The 14,514-nt window shown below is 39.3% G+C and overlaps 1 protein-coding gene across 1 annotated transcript in view; it reads right to left on the bottom strand.

Moving 5' to 3' along the window:
• Positions 1-933: 933 nt before the first annotated feature.
• cdhr2 (cadherin related family member 2) overlaps positions 934-14,514 on the bottom strand; it is a 125,824-nt gene continuing 112,243 nt past the window's right edge. The window contains exons 31-32 of the mRNA XM_059989905.1: positions 12,960-13,032; positions 934-3,279 (exon numbers count right to left, since the gene is read on the bottom strand). Of these exons, the coding sequence (XP_059845888.1) occupies positions 3,178-3,279; positions 12,960-13,032 (175 nt within the window). The 3' untranslated portion in view covers positions 934-3,177. The remainder of the gene's footprint in view (positions 3,280-12,959; positions 13,033-14,514) is intronic.

Raw genomic sequence — 14,514 nt, 5'->3', positions numbered from 1 at the left:
CAAATACCTGCAGAATACCACTAATTACAAATGGCCAGCTCAGAAAAGTTCTTTCAACCATCTTACTCTGTCTTCCATGGGCAAGCCAGATCTAAATTCAAATGGCAAATTCACCATTGATCTCATGCATCTTAATCTTCTGGATGAGCCTCCCATGAGGGACCATGTCAAACACCTGACTAAAATCCATGTACACAACATTCACAGTTCTATCAATTCATCAATTACCCTTGTCACCTTATTAAAATTCTCAGTCAAGTTAGTAAGACATGACTTGCCCCATACAAAACAATCCCGCCCCTCCCCCTAATTAGGCTATGGTTTTCTGAATGCTCATAAATCCTATCCCTAAAAATTCTCTTCAGTAACTTTCTACCACTGATGTGAGACTCACCACTCTATTGATCCAGGATTATCCCTGGTTCCATACTTTGTAAGCAATACACTCAAAATGTTTTGATATTTGGAAGTTAGAGTGCATTGCAGAGAACCACTGTGGAGAACGTATTTGATGAAGTCTCCGATGATGCTGTCAAGCAAAGGAGTTCATGAAGAACAATGTGGAAATTAGGGATCTGAAATGAGAGGATCCTGGAGAATCTGCGTGTATTGAAGCACGATGTTAATGGATAGTGAAATATTGATGGCCTATAACAGAATTATAATTTCCTGGAATATTAGATATACATCAATTTTCAATTACTGCAAATCAAGCATTCTTGGAATAATCCCAGTTCATATAAATTATAGGATCCAGCATTGTGATCTTTTTGAGGCATATATTTTATAAGCACAGCAAACTACTAACATATACACAACCTAAAAATAACTAATCCTATTGTCTTCATTCCAAAATGAACTACTCTTAATAGAAGTTGAAAAGAGAACTATTGGTAAATGATGATTTATTGTAGTTTGTGTACAAAGCAGGAAATCACATACAAAACATTCAAGTTTTTGATACAATAACTTACAAATATGGTCAACTATTTTGTATTAATCTTTCCTTCTGTGCCAAAACTTTACAGACTTTCATTTTAACACTTACATATTTTGCATTTTATTATATTTGTCTTATATCAAATAACCAAAATTAATTCTATTTGCATTTTCACTTAAACAGCTTAAAATTGTTACAATTGTGTAGAAATACATTGGAATGCCTATTTATTACAGACCCTGAGCCTGTAAAACTTCACTCTTCCTCACAGATTCCTGTTTAGCTTACAGGATCCTTCTATCTATAGTTCATACCTATTTGTTAATTGTTTTCAAAATATCACACTATATATTCATCTAAAATTATTTGCACGCGTTATAGACAACCGTGAACGTCTTAAATGCTACCATACTGCCTCATATCACATCATGTAACAATTTCCACTTATTCTTCCAATGCATAGGTTTTGCAAGAATGCCAGTACACTGCTTTTTTCACATTATATATTAATGATTTGGATGATGGAATCAATGACTTTGTGGCCAAGTTTGTGGACAATATAAAGATAGGAGGATGGGCAGATAGTATTGATAAAGCAGTAGGATTTAGACAGATTAGGAGAATGGGCAAATAATTGGCAGGTGAAATCCTGTGTAGGGAAGCGTATGGTCGTTCACTTTGGTAGAAGGAATAAAAGTTATTTTCTCAATGAGGAGAAAATTCAAAAATCAGTTGTGCAAAGGGAGTCCTTGTGCAGGATTCCAGAGAGTTTACCTTGCAGGTTGAGTTGGTGCCAAGGAAGGCAAATGCAACGTTAGCATTCATTTCGAGAGGACTAGACGTAATGCTGAGGCTTTCTAAGAAATTAGACAGACCACACTTGGAGTATTGTGAGCAGTTTTTGGCCCCTTAGCTAGGAAAAGATGTGCTAGCATTGGAGAGGGTCCAAAGCAGGTTCACGAGAATGATTCCAGGATTAATGGATGATGAGCATTTGATGGGTCTGGGCTTGTACTCACTGGAGTTTAGAAGAATGAAGGGGGATTTCATTGAAAGCCTTCAAATATTGAAAGGTCTAAACAGAGTGGATGCAGAAAGGATGTTTCCTACAGTGATGGAGTCTAGTCACAGAGAGCACAGCGATGAGAACAAATGAAGAGAAATTTATTTAGACAGCAGGTGGAGAGTCTGTGGAATCCATTTCCACAGACAGCTGTGGAGGCCAAGTCATTAGGTATATTTAAAGCAGAGGTTGATAGGTTCTTGATTAGTCAGGGGATCAAAGATTACAGGGAGAAAGCAGGAGAATAGAGTTGAGAGAGATAATAGATCAGCCATGATGGTGGAGCAGACTCAGTTGGCCAAATAGCTTAATTCTGCTCCTATGTCTTATGGTCTTATTGTCTTACTCAATAAGCTACCTTGTTCCGATCATCTCGGAATCTTCCTTACAGATGTTAAATTTCTTATCTCTGAATTACTTCAGAATTATTAACACTGCAATAATCTAACAAATTTTATATGGACCAATTCTTGCTGACAAGAAAGTTGGTTAATTATTTATTTTCCTGCAATGACAACAACAGAATCACATTATATGCAGTACTTCTAACAGAGTGAAATATCTCAGGGTAATTAACATTAACAAAAAAAAATTTGAAAATTTTACCAATCAGAAAAAGATGCTACAGGGCTTGAAGCCTATGGTGGAGATTCCACATATATGATATTGTCATAGCAAGTTATCAAGAATAGATGTATTGAGAGGCAAATTAAAAGACTGAACATGCTTATATAAGGAAAACAAAAGGAATAGCAGTAAATAAACTTATAGAAAAAGAAAAGAATATGATTAAGATAATTCTTAATGAATCATAATGGTTCTTAAGCATTATTAACCATATTATTGCACTCAGCTCCAACAGTGGAAAAATGCTACTTTACAATTTAACCATAGTTTCCATTCCTTTTCTCGTGCAGTCAATTGTGCAAATAGCAATGTGTAAATATCTTATTACAGTCAAGTCAAAATCTGATTGACAACGTATGTCTGACAATGATATGTTGATTGTGATATAATCTTCGGAAAAGCACATGGCTTGAAAAAGTACTTTCTGGATAACAAAGACATGCCAAAAATTGGCAACAGGTCTCAGTTTGCTTTGATGACAGATTATTGATGCAGATTTGAAAATACTATAATAAACACAAAAGACAAAAATCATGCGATCAAACACTCAAATCTCAGAGATTTCTGTTACTTGTCCAATATTGTGAACATGAACATCAAGTGCAGCCTTCAAGGGTCTCGTGTTTTCATCTGAGTGAACATCCATGGTCTTACAAAGGAAAAAACAGATTTAAATATTTAAACTAAGTTAGACAAAAACCCTTTACTTTACCAAAACACACTGAGAAACATATTCAAAACATCCAGCCAGCCTCACCACCATAGTATAACATTTTGTCTGCATCTTTATCATATTATTAATGAGGATCGCATCTTGTGTGCTTTTTGGTTGCTGGAAAATCAATCAATCTTTTCTTAATTTGTCATGGAAATTGGGTAGAACTACAAGGCCATGTTAATTGTTTATCTCATGTTGCTTGGATAAGGTTGGGGAAGGAGGATACCTTGAACAACAGGAGTCTTTGTAGAAACAGATATTGGTCCAAGGGAAATGAATGGTTATCTAAAATAAAATGCTTTTTACTATAAATGATGGATTCATTATTCCCTGATGAGCATTGTAAATCAGATGTGCCGTATAAGCATTATCAGTTGTTCTTTAAATCACCATTTTATCTACCATAGTTTTCAATCCCTGTGAACAACTGAAGAACCTTATTTCAATCCAACAGGAAGTGAGCAAAACTAGTATCATTCTTGGCATTTCAACAATTATATTTCCTTTCAGTTCCCATGTGGAACACAAGTAAATCTGATGAGTGTCTCTCATTAGCCACTGAGGCTGGATTCCCACTCTAAATCTTCTCTTCAAAATTCATATTGGAATGTGAATCAGATTTACTATCACTGATATAAGTCATGAAATTTGTGGCAGCAGTACAGTACAAGAACAACAAATTGCTATAAGTTACAATTAAAATAATTACTGTAAATAGAGCAAAAGAGGATTTGAAAGGTGGTGCTCAAGGATTCATGGATTTTGGTGACAGGGACATTGTAAACTCCTCAGACTTCTAATGAAGCATAGCTGCTGGAGCCCCATCGTCATGAATGCATCAATATGGTGGGCCCAGGATAGATCCTCTGAAATGCGGATGTTCATGAATTTGAAGCTGATCACACTTTTTGCAGCACAGTTGAGAGCTGTAATATGTTGGTGCAACCCATCATATGATGCTCAATGGAAAAACACTGAGGAGCGGGTACTTCCCATCCCCATACAAGCAATTTTGGCTGATAACAACCTGCAAAGTTACATAAATACTATTGATAACCCATGGGTGAAATTGACTCTTAAAATATGGGAAACTACTATAAAAAAATATAATCTAGAGGGAGATATTGCAATTCTTAAATGGTGTGCATATGACTCGGATTCTACACCAAATAAATTGGATGCTAGATTTAAGGACTGGACAGCTAAAGGAATAACAGTTCTTTGCAACATAATGAAAGAAGGAACACTTCAGTTCTGAAATGCTTAAAGTGAAACACTTATTAGAAAAACAAGATTTTTTAATCGGTAATTACAGATGCGACAATATGTTAATAAGGCACTTAAAAATGTAACCAAGGCAAGTACATGCTTGATAGACCTATTTAGAAAAGCATATAATTCAGCTAATGGTAGTAGAATCATTTCCAGCATGTATAAGGGGTTGTCAAATCTTAAAACACATTCGACTTCATACATTAAAACAAAATGGGAGAAGGAAGGAGGGCTAATTATATCTGAGGAAGAATGGACAACAATATGGAGATATCAATGGAAGTGTACCAGTTCATTGAAATGGAGGGAGTTTGGATGGAAAAACATGATAAGATATTTCATTACACCCTCTCAGAAATCCCATTATGATAGTAACCTCCCTGTTTGCTGGAGAAATTGTGTAAATGAAAATGCAAATCATTATCACATATTTTGGGACTGCCCTGTTATCAAAGACTATTGGAGGGGGATACACAATAAGACATCTTTAAATGAGAAATACCCTTAGAGAGCAAGACCATATGTTTTGGATAAATACCTCAAGAATGGTTGAAAAGAGATAAATATTTAATGAATATACTGTTGGTGGCTGGTAAAAAGACACTTACCAGGAAATGGTTATCACAGGAGAGCCCAACTTTAAATGCATGGATGGAAATTACAATGGACATTTATAAAATGGAGAAGATAATGGCATCTATTAATCATAAGCTGGAACAATTTGATTCATACTGGGAAAAATGGTTTAACTACATAATGCCTCATAGGCCTGATTTTATTCTCACAAATCAATGAATATGTTGTAAAAAAAAGATCACTCCCTACTGTCTACAGTTAGTCCCTTGGTCTTGCTGACGTTGAGTGTTAGGTTGTTGGCATTGAGTGAGCTCACTGGGAAGCTGGATTAGCATAATCAATGCTTAGTAAGATGTAACTCTTAAGTGTCCACTTCCTCTGTTCACTCATCAATCTCAATGTTTGAGTCAATGCTGGAGTTGTATGAAAATAGCCCAAGAGTATCTTAGTGGGGCAGCTCGTAAGCTGCCACCTCACAGCCCCATTTATTCTTTCCCTGTTTTCCATCTATGAACAAATAATTAATGTGTGCTATATGTATCCCACTCTTGTTTGGCTCCCTCTTATGTGATATAAATTATTACACAATAATTTATATTTGTACACAATTTTTTTATTGTGTACAATAAAATAATTTATATTTGTACACAATTACACAATAATTTATACACAATAATTGCTGAGTTCATTGCTCCACGGGTGGCTCTGCGGTACAGGAGGGAAGGAAAAGGAGTGGGAGAGCTATAGTGATAGGAGATTCGATTTTAAGGGGAATAGATAGGCGTTTCTGCAGCCACAAACGAGACTCCAGGATGGTATGTTGCCTCCCTGGTGCAAGGGTCAAGGATGTCTCTGAGTGGCTGCAGGACATTCTGGAATGGGAGGGTGAACAGCCAGTGGTCGTGGTACACACAGGTACCAACGATATAGGTAAAAAATGGGATGAGGTCCTACAAGGTGAATTTAGGGAGTTAGGAGATAAACTAAAAAGTAGGACCACAAAGGTAATAATCTCTGGATTACTACCAGTGCCACGTGCTAGTCAGGGTAGAAATAGGAGGATATTTCAGATGAATACGTGGCTTGAAAAATGGTGCAAGGGAGAGGGATTCAAATTTCTGGGGCATTGGAACCAGTTCTGGGGAGGTGGAACTGGTATAAACAGGACAGTCTGCACCTGGGCTGGACTGGAACCAATGTCCTAGGGGGAGCATTTGCTACTGCAGTTCAGGAGGCTTTAAACTAATGTGGCAGGGGGATGGGAACAAGTGCAGAGAGACAGAGCAATGTAAAATGAGGGTAGAGGCAAAAAGTAGTAAGGTGAAAAGTAAAAGTGGCAGGCAGGCAAATCCAGGGCAAAAACCAAAAAGGGCCATTTTTCAACATAATTGTATAATGGCTAAGAGTGTTGTAAAAACAAGCCTGAAGGCTTTGTGTGTCAGTGAGAGGAGCATTCGTAACAAGGTGGATGAATTGAATGTGCAGATAGTTATTAGTGAATATGATATAGTTGGGATCACAGAGACATGGCTCCAGGGTGACCAAGGATGGGAGCTCAACATCCAGGGATATTCAAGATTCAGGAGGAATAGACAGGAAAGAAAAGGAGGTTGGGTAGCATTGCTGGTTAGAGAGGAGATTAACACAATAGAAAGGAAGAACATTAGCTTGGAGGATGTGGAATCGATATGGATAGAGCTGCATAACACTAAGGGGCAGAAAACTCTGATGGGAGTTGTGTACAGGCCACCTAACAGTAGTAGTGAGGTTGGGGATGGCATTAAACAGGAAATTAGAAATGTGTGCAATAAAGGAACAGTAGTTATAATGGGTGACTTCAATCTACATATAGATTGGGTGAACAAAATTGGTAAGGGTGCTGAGGAAGAGGATTTCTTGGAATGTATGCAGGATGGTTTTCTGAACCAACATGTCGAGGAACCAACTAGAGAGCAGGCCATTCTAGATTGGGTATTGAGCAATGAGGAAGGGTTAGTTAGCAATCTTGTCGTGCGAGGCCTCTTGGTAAGAGTGACCATAATATGGTGGAATTCTTCATTAAGATGGAGAGTGACATAGTTAATTCAGAAACAAAGATTCTGAACTTGAAGAAGGGTAACGTTGAAGGTATGAGACGTGGATTAGCTAAGATAGACTGGTAAATGATACTTAAAGAGTTGACGGTGGATATGCAATGGCAAGCACTTAAAGATCGCATGGATGAACTACAACAACTGTTCATCCCAGTTTGGCAAAAGAATAAACCAGGGAAGGTAGTGCACCCATGGCTGACAAGTGTAATTAGGGATAGTATCAAGTCCAAAGAAGAAACATATAAATTAGCAAAAAAAAAGTGGCACACCTGAGGACTGGGAGAAATTCAGAGACCAGCAGAGGAGGACAAAGGGCTTAGTTAGGAAAGGGAAAAAAGATAATGAGGGATAGCTGGCAGGGAACATAAAAACTGACTGTAAAAGCTTTTATAGATATGTGAAAAGGAAAAGATTGGTCAAGACAAATCTAGGTCCTTTATAGTCAGAAACAGGTGAATTGATCATAGGGAACGAAGACATGGCAGACCAATTGAATAACTACTTTGATTCTGTCTTCACTAAGGAGGACATAAATAATCTTCCAGAAATAGTAAGGGACGGAGGGTCTAGTCAGATGGAGGAACTGAGGGAAATACATGTTAGTAGGGAAGTGGTGGTAGGTAAATTGGGTGTTAGCTAATGGGTGTTGCCTGCAGGCCACCAAACAGTAGCATGGCTATTGGGTGCAAGTTGAATAGGGAGTTAACATTGGCATGTGGCAAAGGTAATGTCACAGTAGTTATGGGGAATTTCAACATGCAGGTGAACTAGGAGAATCAGGTTGGTGCTGGGCCCCAGGATAGGGAGTTTATAGAGTGCCTACAGGATGCATTCTTGGAACAGCTTGCATGAGAGCCAACCAGGGACAAGGCTATTCTGGATTTAGTGTTGTGTAATGAACAGGATTTGATGTGATCTTGAAGTAAAGGAGCCATTAGGAGGTAGTGACCATAATATGATGTTTCTATCTGCAATTTGAGAAGGATACGGGCAGATCGGAGATGTCAGTGTTGCAGTTGAACAAAGGAAACTATGGAGCCAACAGAGAGGAGCTGGCCAAAGTTAACTGGATGGATATCCTAGCAGAAAAGACAGTGGAACAGCAAAGGTATTCTTGGGAATAATGCACAACGTGCAAAATCAGTTCATCCCCCGGAGAAGGAAGGATTCAAAGGGGGGGAAAGGGGCCACAGTGGTTGACAAAGGAAGTCAGAGATTGCATAGCATTAAAAAAAAGGAAGTATGACAGAGCTAAGGTGAGTGGGAGGACGGATGATTGGGAAGTTTTTAAGGAACAACAGAACTTAACTAAAAAGGCAATATGGGGAGGAAAAAATGAGGTATGAACACAAGCTAGCCAGGAATATAAAGGAGGATAATAAAAGCTTTTTTAGGTATGTGAAGAGAAAGAAGATGGTTAAGAACAATGTTGAAGAATGAATTGGGTGAAATTGTTATGGGAAACAGAGAAATGGCAGGTATTTAATAAGTACTTTAGATCTGTCAATCTATCAATCAATCAAGCAATCTCCCAGACGTATGGATGGGTCAGGGACATAGGGTAACAGTGGAAATGAAACAGATTGACATTAGGAAGGAAACGGTGATGAGTAGACTGATGGGACTGAAGGCTGACAAATCCCCAGGTCCAGATGGTCTGCATCCCAGGGTACTAAAGGAGGTGGCCCTGGAAATTGTGGATGCATTGGTAATCATTTTCCAATGTTCCTTAGATTCAGGATCAGTTCCTGAGGATTGGAGAATGGCTAATGTTATCCCACTTTTTAAGAAAGGAGGGAGGGAGAAAACAGAGAACTATTGTTCTGTCAGCCTAACATCAGAAGTGGGGAAGATGCTAGAGTCCATTATTAAAGATGAAATAGTGGCATATCTAGATAGCAGTGATAGGATTGGGCTGAGTCAGCATGGATTAACCAAGGGCAAATCATGCTTGACTAATCTATTGGAGTTTTTCGAGGATGTAACCAGGAAGTTAGACAAGGGAGATCTAGTGGATGTAGTGTACCTCGATTTTCAAAAGGCATTTGATAAGGTCCCACAAAGGAGATTGGTGGGTAAAATCAGAGCTCATGGCATTGGGGGGAAGATATTGACGTGGATAGAAAACTGGTTGGCAGATAGAAAGCAAGGGGTAACAGTGAATGGGTGTTACTCGGAATGGCAGGTGGTGACTAGTGGGGTGCCACAGGGCTCGGTATTGGGACCACAGCTGTTTACAACTTACATCAATGATTTAGATGAAGTCATTGAGAATAACATCAGCAAGTTTGCTGATGATACTAAGCTGGGTGGCAGTGTGACATGTGATGAGGATGTTAGGAGAATTCAGGGTGACTTGGATAGGCTGAGTGAACGGGCAGATACTTGGCAGTTGACGTTTAATGTGAATAAGTGTGAGGTTATCCACATTGGGAGTAAGAACAGGAAGGCAGATTATTATCTGAACGGTGTAGAGTTAGGTAAGGGAGAAATACAAAGTGATCTAGGAGACCTTGTTCATCAGTCACTGAAGGTGAATGAGCAAGTGCAGCAGGCAGTGAAGAAGGCTAATGGAATGTTGGCCTTTATTACAAAGGGAATTGAGTACAAGAGCAAAGAAATCCTTTTGCATTTGTACAGGGCCCTGGTGAGACCACACCTGGAGTATTGTGTACAGTTTTGGTCTCCAGGGTTAAGGAAGAACATCCTGGCTGTAGAGGAAGTGTAGCGTAGATTCACAAGGTTAATTCCTGGGATGTCCAGACTGTCTTACGCAGAGGTTAGAGCGACTGGGCTTGTACACGCTGGAATTAAGGAGATTGAGAGGCTATCTAATTGCAACATATAAGATTATTAAGGGATTGGACAAGATAGAGGCAGGAAATATGTTCCAGATGTTGGGAGAGTCCAGTACCAAAGGGCATGGTTTGAGAATAAGGGGTAGGTCATTTAGGGCAGAGTTAAGGAAAAACTTGTTCTCCCAGAGAGTTCTGGGGGTCTGGAATGCACTGCCTCAGAAGACAGTGGAGGCCAATTCTATGGATGCTTTCAAGAAGGAGCTAGATAGGTATCTTATGGATAGGGGAAATCAAGGGATATGGAGACAAAGCAGGAACCGGGTATTGATAGTAGATGATCAGCCATGATCTCAGAATGGCGGTGCAGGCTCGAAGGGCTGAATGGTCTACTTCCGCACCTATTGTCTATTGTCTAAATTGAAGGGATTAAAGGCAGATAGATCCCCAGGGTCAGATGGTCTGCATCCCAGAGTGCTTAAGGAAGAAGCCCAAGAAATAGTGGATGCATTAGTGATAATTTTTCAAAACTCCTTAGATTCTGGATTAGTTCCTGAGGATTGGAGGGTGACTAATGTAACCCCACTTTTTAAAAAAGGAGGGAGGGAGAAACCAGGGAATTATAAACCAGTGAGTCTGACATCGGTGGTGGGGAAAATGCTAGAGTCGGTTATCAAAGATGTGATAACAGCACATTTGGAAAGGGGTGAAATCAGCAGACAAAGTCAGCATGGATTTGTGAAAGGAAAATCATGTCTGACGAATCTTATAGAATTTTTTGAAGATCTAACTAGTAGAGCGGATAGGGGAGAGCCAGTGGATGTGGTATATTTAGATTTTCAAAAGGCTTTTGACAAGGTCCCACACAGGAGATTAGTGTGCAAACTTAAAGCACACGGTATTGGGGGTATGGTATTGATGTGGATAAAGAATTGGTTGGCAGACAGGAGGCAAAGAGTAGGAGTAAACGGGACCTTTCCAGAATGGCTGGCAATGACCAGTGGGGTACCGCAAGGCTCAATGCTGGGTCCCCAGTTGTTTACAATATATATTAATGATTTAAACGAGGGAATTAAATGCAGCATCTCCAAGTCTGCAGATTACATGAAGCTGGGCGGCGGTGTTAGCTGTGAGGAGGATGCTAAGAGGATGCAGGGTGACTTGGATAGGTTAGGTGAGTGGGCAAATTCATGGCAGATGCAATTTAATGTGGGTAAATGTGAGGTTATCCACTTTGGTTGCAAGAACAGGAAAACAGATTATTATCTGAACGGTGGTCGATTAGGAAAAGGGGAGATGCAACGAGACCTGGGTGTCATTGTACACTAGTCATTGAAGGTGGGCATGCAGGTACAGCAGGCAGTGAAAAAGGCAAATGATATGTTGGCATAAGGATTAGCAAAAGGATTTGAGTACAGGAGCAGGGAGGTTCCACTGTAGTTGTACAAGGCATTGGTGAGACTGCACCTAGAATATTGTGTGCAGTTTTGGTCCCCTAATCTGAGGAAAGACATTCTTGCCATAGAAGGAGTACAAAGAAGGTTCACCAGATTGATTCCTGGGATGGCAGGACTTTCATATGAAGAAAGACTGGATCGACTAGGCTTATACTCGCTGTAATTTAGAAGATTGAAGGGGGATCTTATTGAAACGTATAAAATTGGACAGGCTAGATGCCAGAAGGTTGTTTCCGATGTTGGGGAAGTCCAGAATGAGGGGTCACAGTTTAAAGGTAAAGGGGAAGCCTTTTAGGACTTAGATGAGGAAAAACTTCTTCACACAGAGAGTGGTGAATCTGTGGAATTCTCTGCCACAGGAAACAGTAGAGGCCGGTTCATTGGCTATATTTAAGAGGAAGTTAGATATGGCCCTTGTGGCTAAAGGGATGAGGGGGTACGGAGAGAAAGCAGGGACAGGGTTCTGCGTTGGATGATCAGCCATGATCATACTGAATGGCGGTGCAGGCTCAAAGGGCCGAATGGCCTACTCCTGCTCCTATTTTCTATGTTTCTACAAAATTGAAAGGCTTCTGAAAACTCATATTAAATGGAACAAAATAAAATGTTCTGGTGGAACTGTTTCCAAGTCTTAGTCTGAAATGTGAACAGTTCCGTTCCTGCTATGGATGCTTCTCGACCTGTCAAATTCCTCCAGAAGTTTGTATTTTGCTCCAGATTACAGTGTCTGCAGTTTCTTGTGTATCATATCAAGTGGTTCTAATTTAAATTTCCTGCTGAACATAATTTTCCTTCATTAAGATGCACTCCCTTTTCTATGGTCCATAAGCCCATGAACACTACCTGGTTCTTTTTATTGCACCAGGTATTTATGTTTATAAGTTACAAATTTTTACTTCTTTGTACTGTACTACTGCCACAAAATGACTAATTTCATATCATATGCTAGTAATATCGAATGTAATTCTGATGCTGATTGTAAGTCTGCTTGATCATAATATAACTTTTCCATGTTTGTAGTATTGAACTACAACTGTAGATCCGAATTCCCTTTACATCAGAGCTATTAGCTAGTAGAGCACTTTTCACAGCCTCAGTCTACATTTGAACTGCTGTAAAAGGACAATGTGCAAACACTTGAAATTGAAAAGGTTGGTCTTCAAATAGTTTGAATTATTAATTGAAAGGGATTGGCTGAAATATAGAGTTTTGATAGCAGAAATACTAAATAAGAATGAATCCATGACATCCATCTCTGCTCACAGCTTTTAAGATCATATGTCAGATTAATATTTGTATTGCTATCAAATTTAAAGAAACGCAAGATGTTGACATTAGAGAGTACGTTTTGTCGTTTTAATTTCCATGTTATTTATGTTTGTACAAACGTTATGTGGGTTATCAAAGCTTTAACTTACCTTTGATGTGGTTTGTCTCACTTTAGGCTCTTCTGTCATCATATCTACCATGTTCTCATCCAGTGAATTAATGCTGTAAGAAACATGACATCCAGTATTAATAAACACTTGCCTCAAGCTATTCCCTCACAATTTCACAAAATTGTTTATGTGCCAAAATCGATTAGAATTAGACCAACTGTTTTTCAAAATGAAATGTTCCAATTAAATTCACAATTTAAACTTCTTTAGTTTGTTCTGGGTGGCAGATGTTTCAGCACTAATACCCATTTCATCAATTAAACAAAAGATCAGTTTAGGAAACAAAATACATATCCAGAATTCACTGATCCATATGGAGAATACTTACTGCACCAATATGTAAATTTGATCAGCGCCTCATAACAAATTTCACAGCACACACTGATGATAGTAAACCTCATTCTGATTCTGATAATAAAGAAAGTGTAATGTGGTCTCATGTAATATATGCTAAGAGAATTAAGAAATCTATTTAATTTTTCAAAAGGAAAGAGTGAGATATTCCTCCGAAAATAAGCAGATTTTAAAACTAATGGGAGACAAGGCCCATTTTGTGAGTAGGTTGCACTACTATAATGTTAACAATATTTAGCTGACAAAATAATAACCCAACATGATCTGAATAATGGTTGCATAAAACAATGGCTAACCATGTTAACATCAAGCCAGGGAGGGAAATTGGGGAAGTTGTTCATAGACTGAGGAGGTAACTCGATGGGTTGGCACCCTACGTTAGGCAGATGAAGACGGAAGCTGTATTTCTGCTCCTCCTTGCCCCACAAGATCTGTAAAGTTTATCTGGACAGCTGTTCTTCATCTAGACTGTCCAGATCCTATGAATCACAATGTGCTTAATGAAGGGGCCTATCAATTGAAATACACAGGGAATCTACCCACCCATAGTAAGTTCTGAAAAAGATGATATTTGCCAGAGTAGCACTGAGATCAGAAGAGTGAACCTTTCCATAGCATTTCAGAGCACTGTTAACCTACCCCTAGATTGGGGGTCGGCAACCCGCGGCTCCGGAGCCACATGCGGCTCTTTCACCTCTTTGCTGCGGCTCCCTGTTGCTTTGGGAAATAATTGGTCAGTATTTAATTAAAATGTATTTTATGTTTGTTTGTTAGTTTTTGAAATGTAATTCTAAATTTGAAGATTATGGTGATCTTGTACAATCTAAATAAGACATTGTGGCGACCCATTTCCTAGCACATTGGAACCGACTCACAATTAGCCAGCGTTCCGGCTAAGGGAGATAGCCTACGGGGGTTTGTGAGTACATGTCTTTTGCAGCATCCGCGCCAATGGGGGGCGGGTTGAGGGAGGCTTAAAAGCAAGGCTGTTTAGTTCGAATAAAGCTATCTTTGACTGCAGTTTACTGACTGCGTGTAGCACACCGCTACAACGTGTTTTTATGGCTGGCTGTCCAGAGGGGAGGTGCTGAAACACTTTGTCGCATGTCTGGAAGAAGTGAAAACGTTCCTGGGCAGCAAAGGGCTCACCTTTCCTGAGCTGGAACAGCCAGAGTGGCTG

The sequence above is a fragment of the Hypanus sabinus genome, chromosome 15 (assembly GCF_030144855.1).
Source record: "Hypanus sabinus isolate sHypSab1 chromosome 15, sHypSab1.hap1, whole genome shotgun sequence".
NCBI lineage: Eukaryota > Metazoa > Chordata > Chondrichthyes > Myliobatiformes > Dasyatidae > Hypanus > Hypanus sabinus.
The sequence above is the reverse complement of the archived record's forward strand: the minus strand, read 5'-3'. Positions and strand labels throughout refer to the sequence as shown.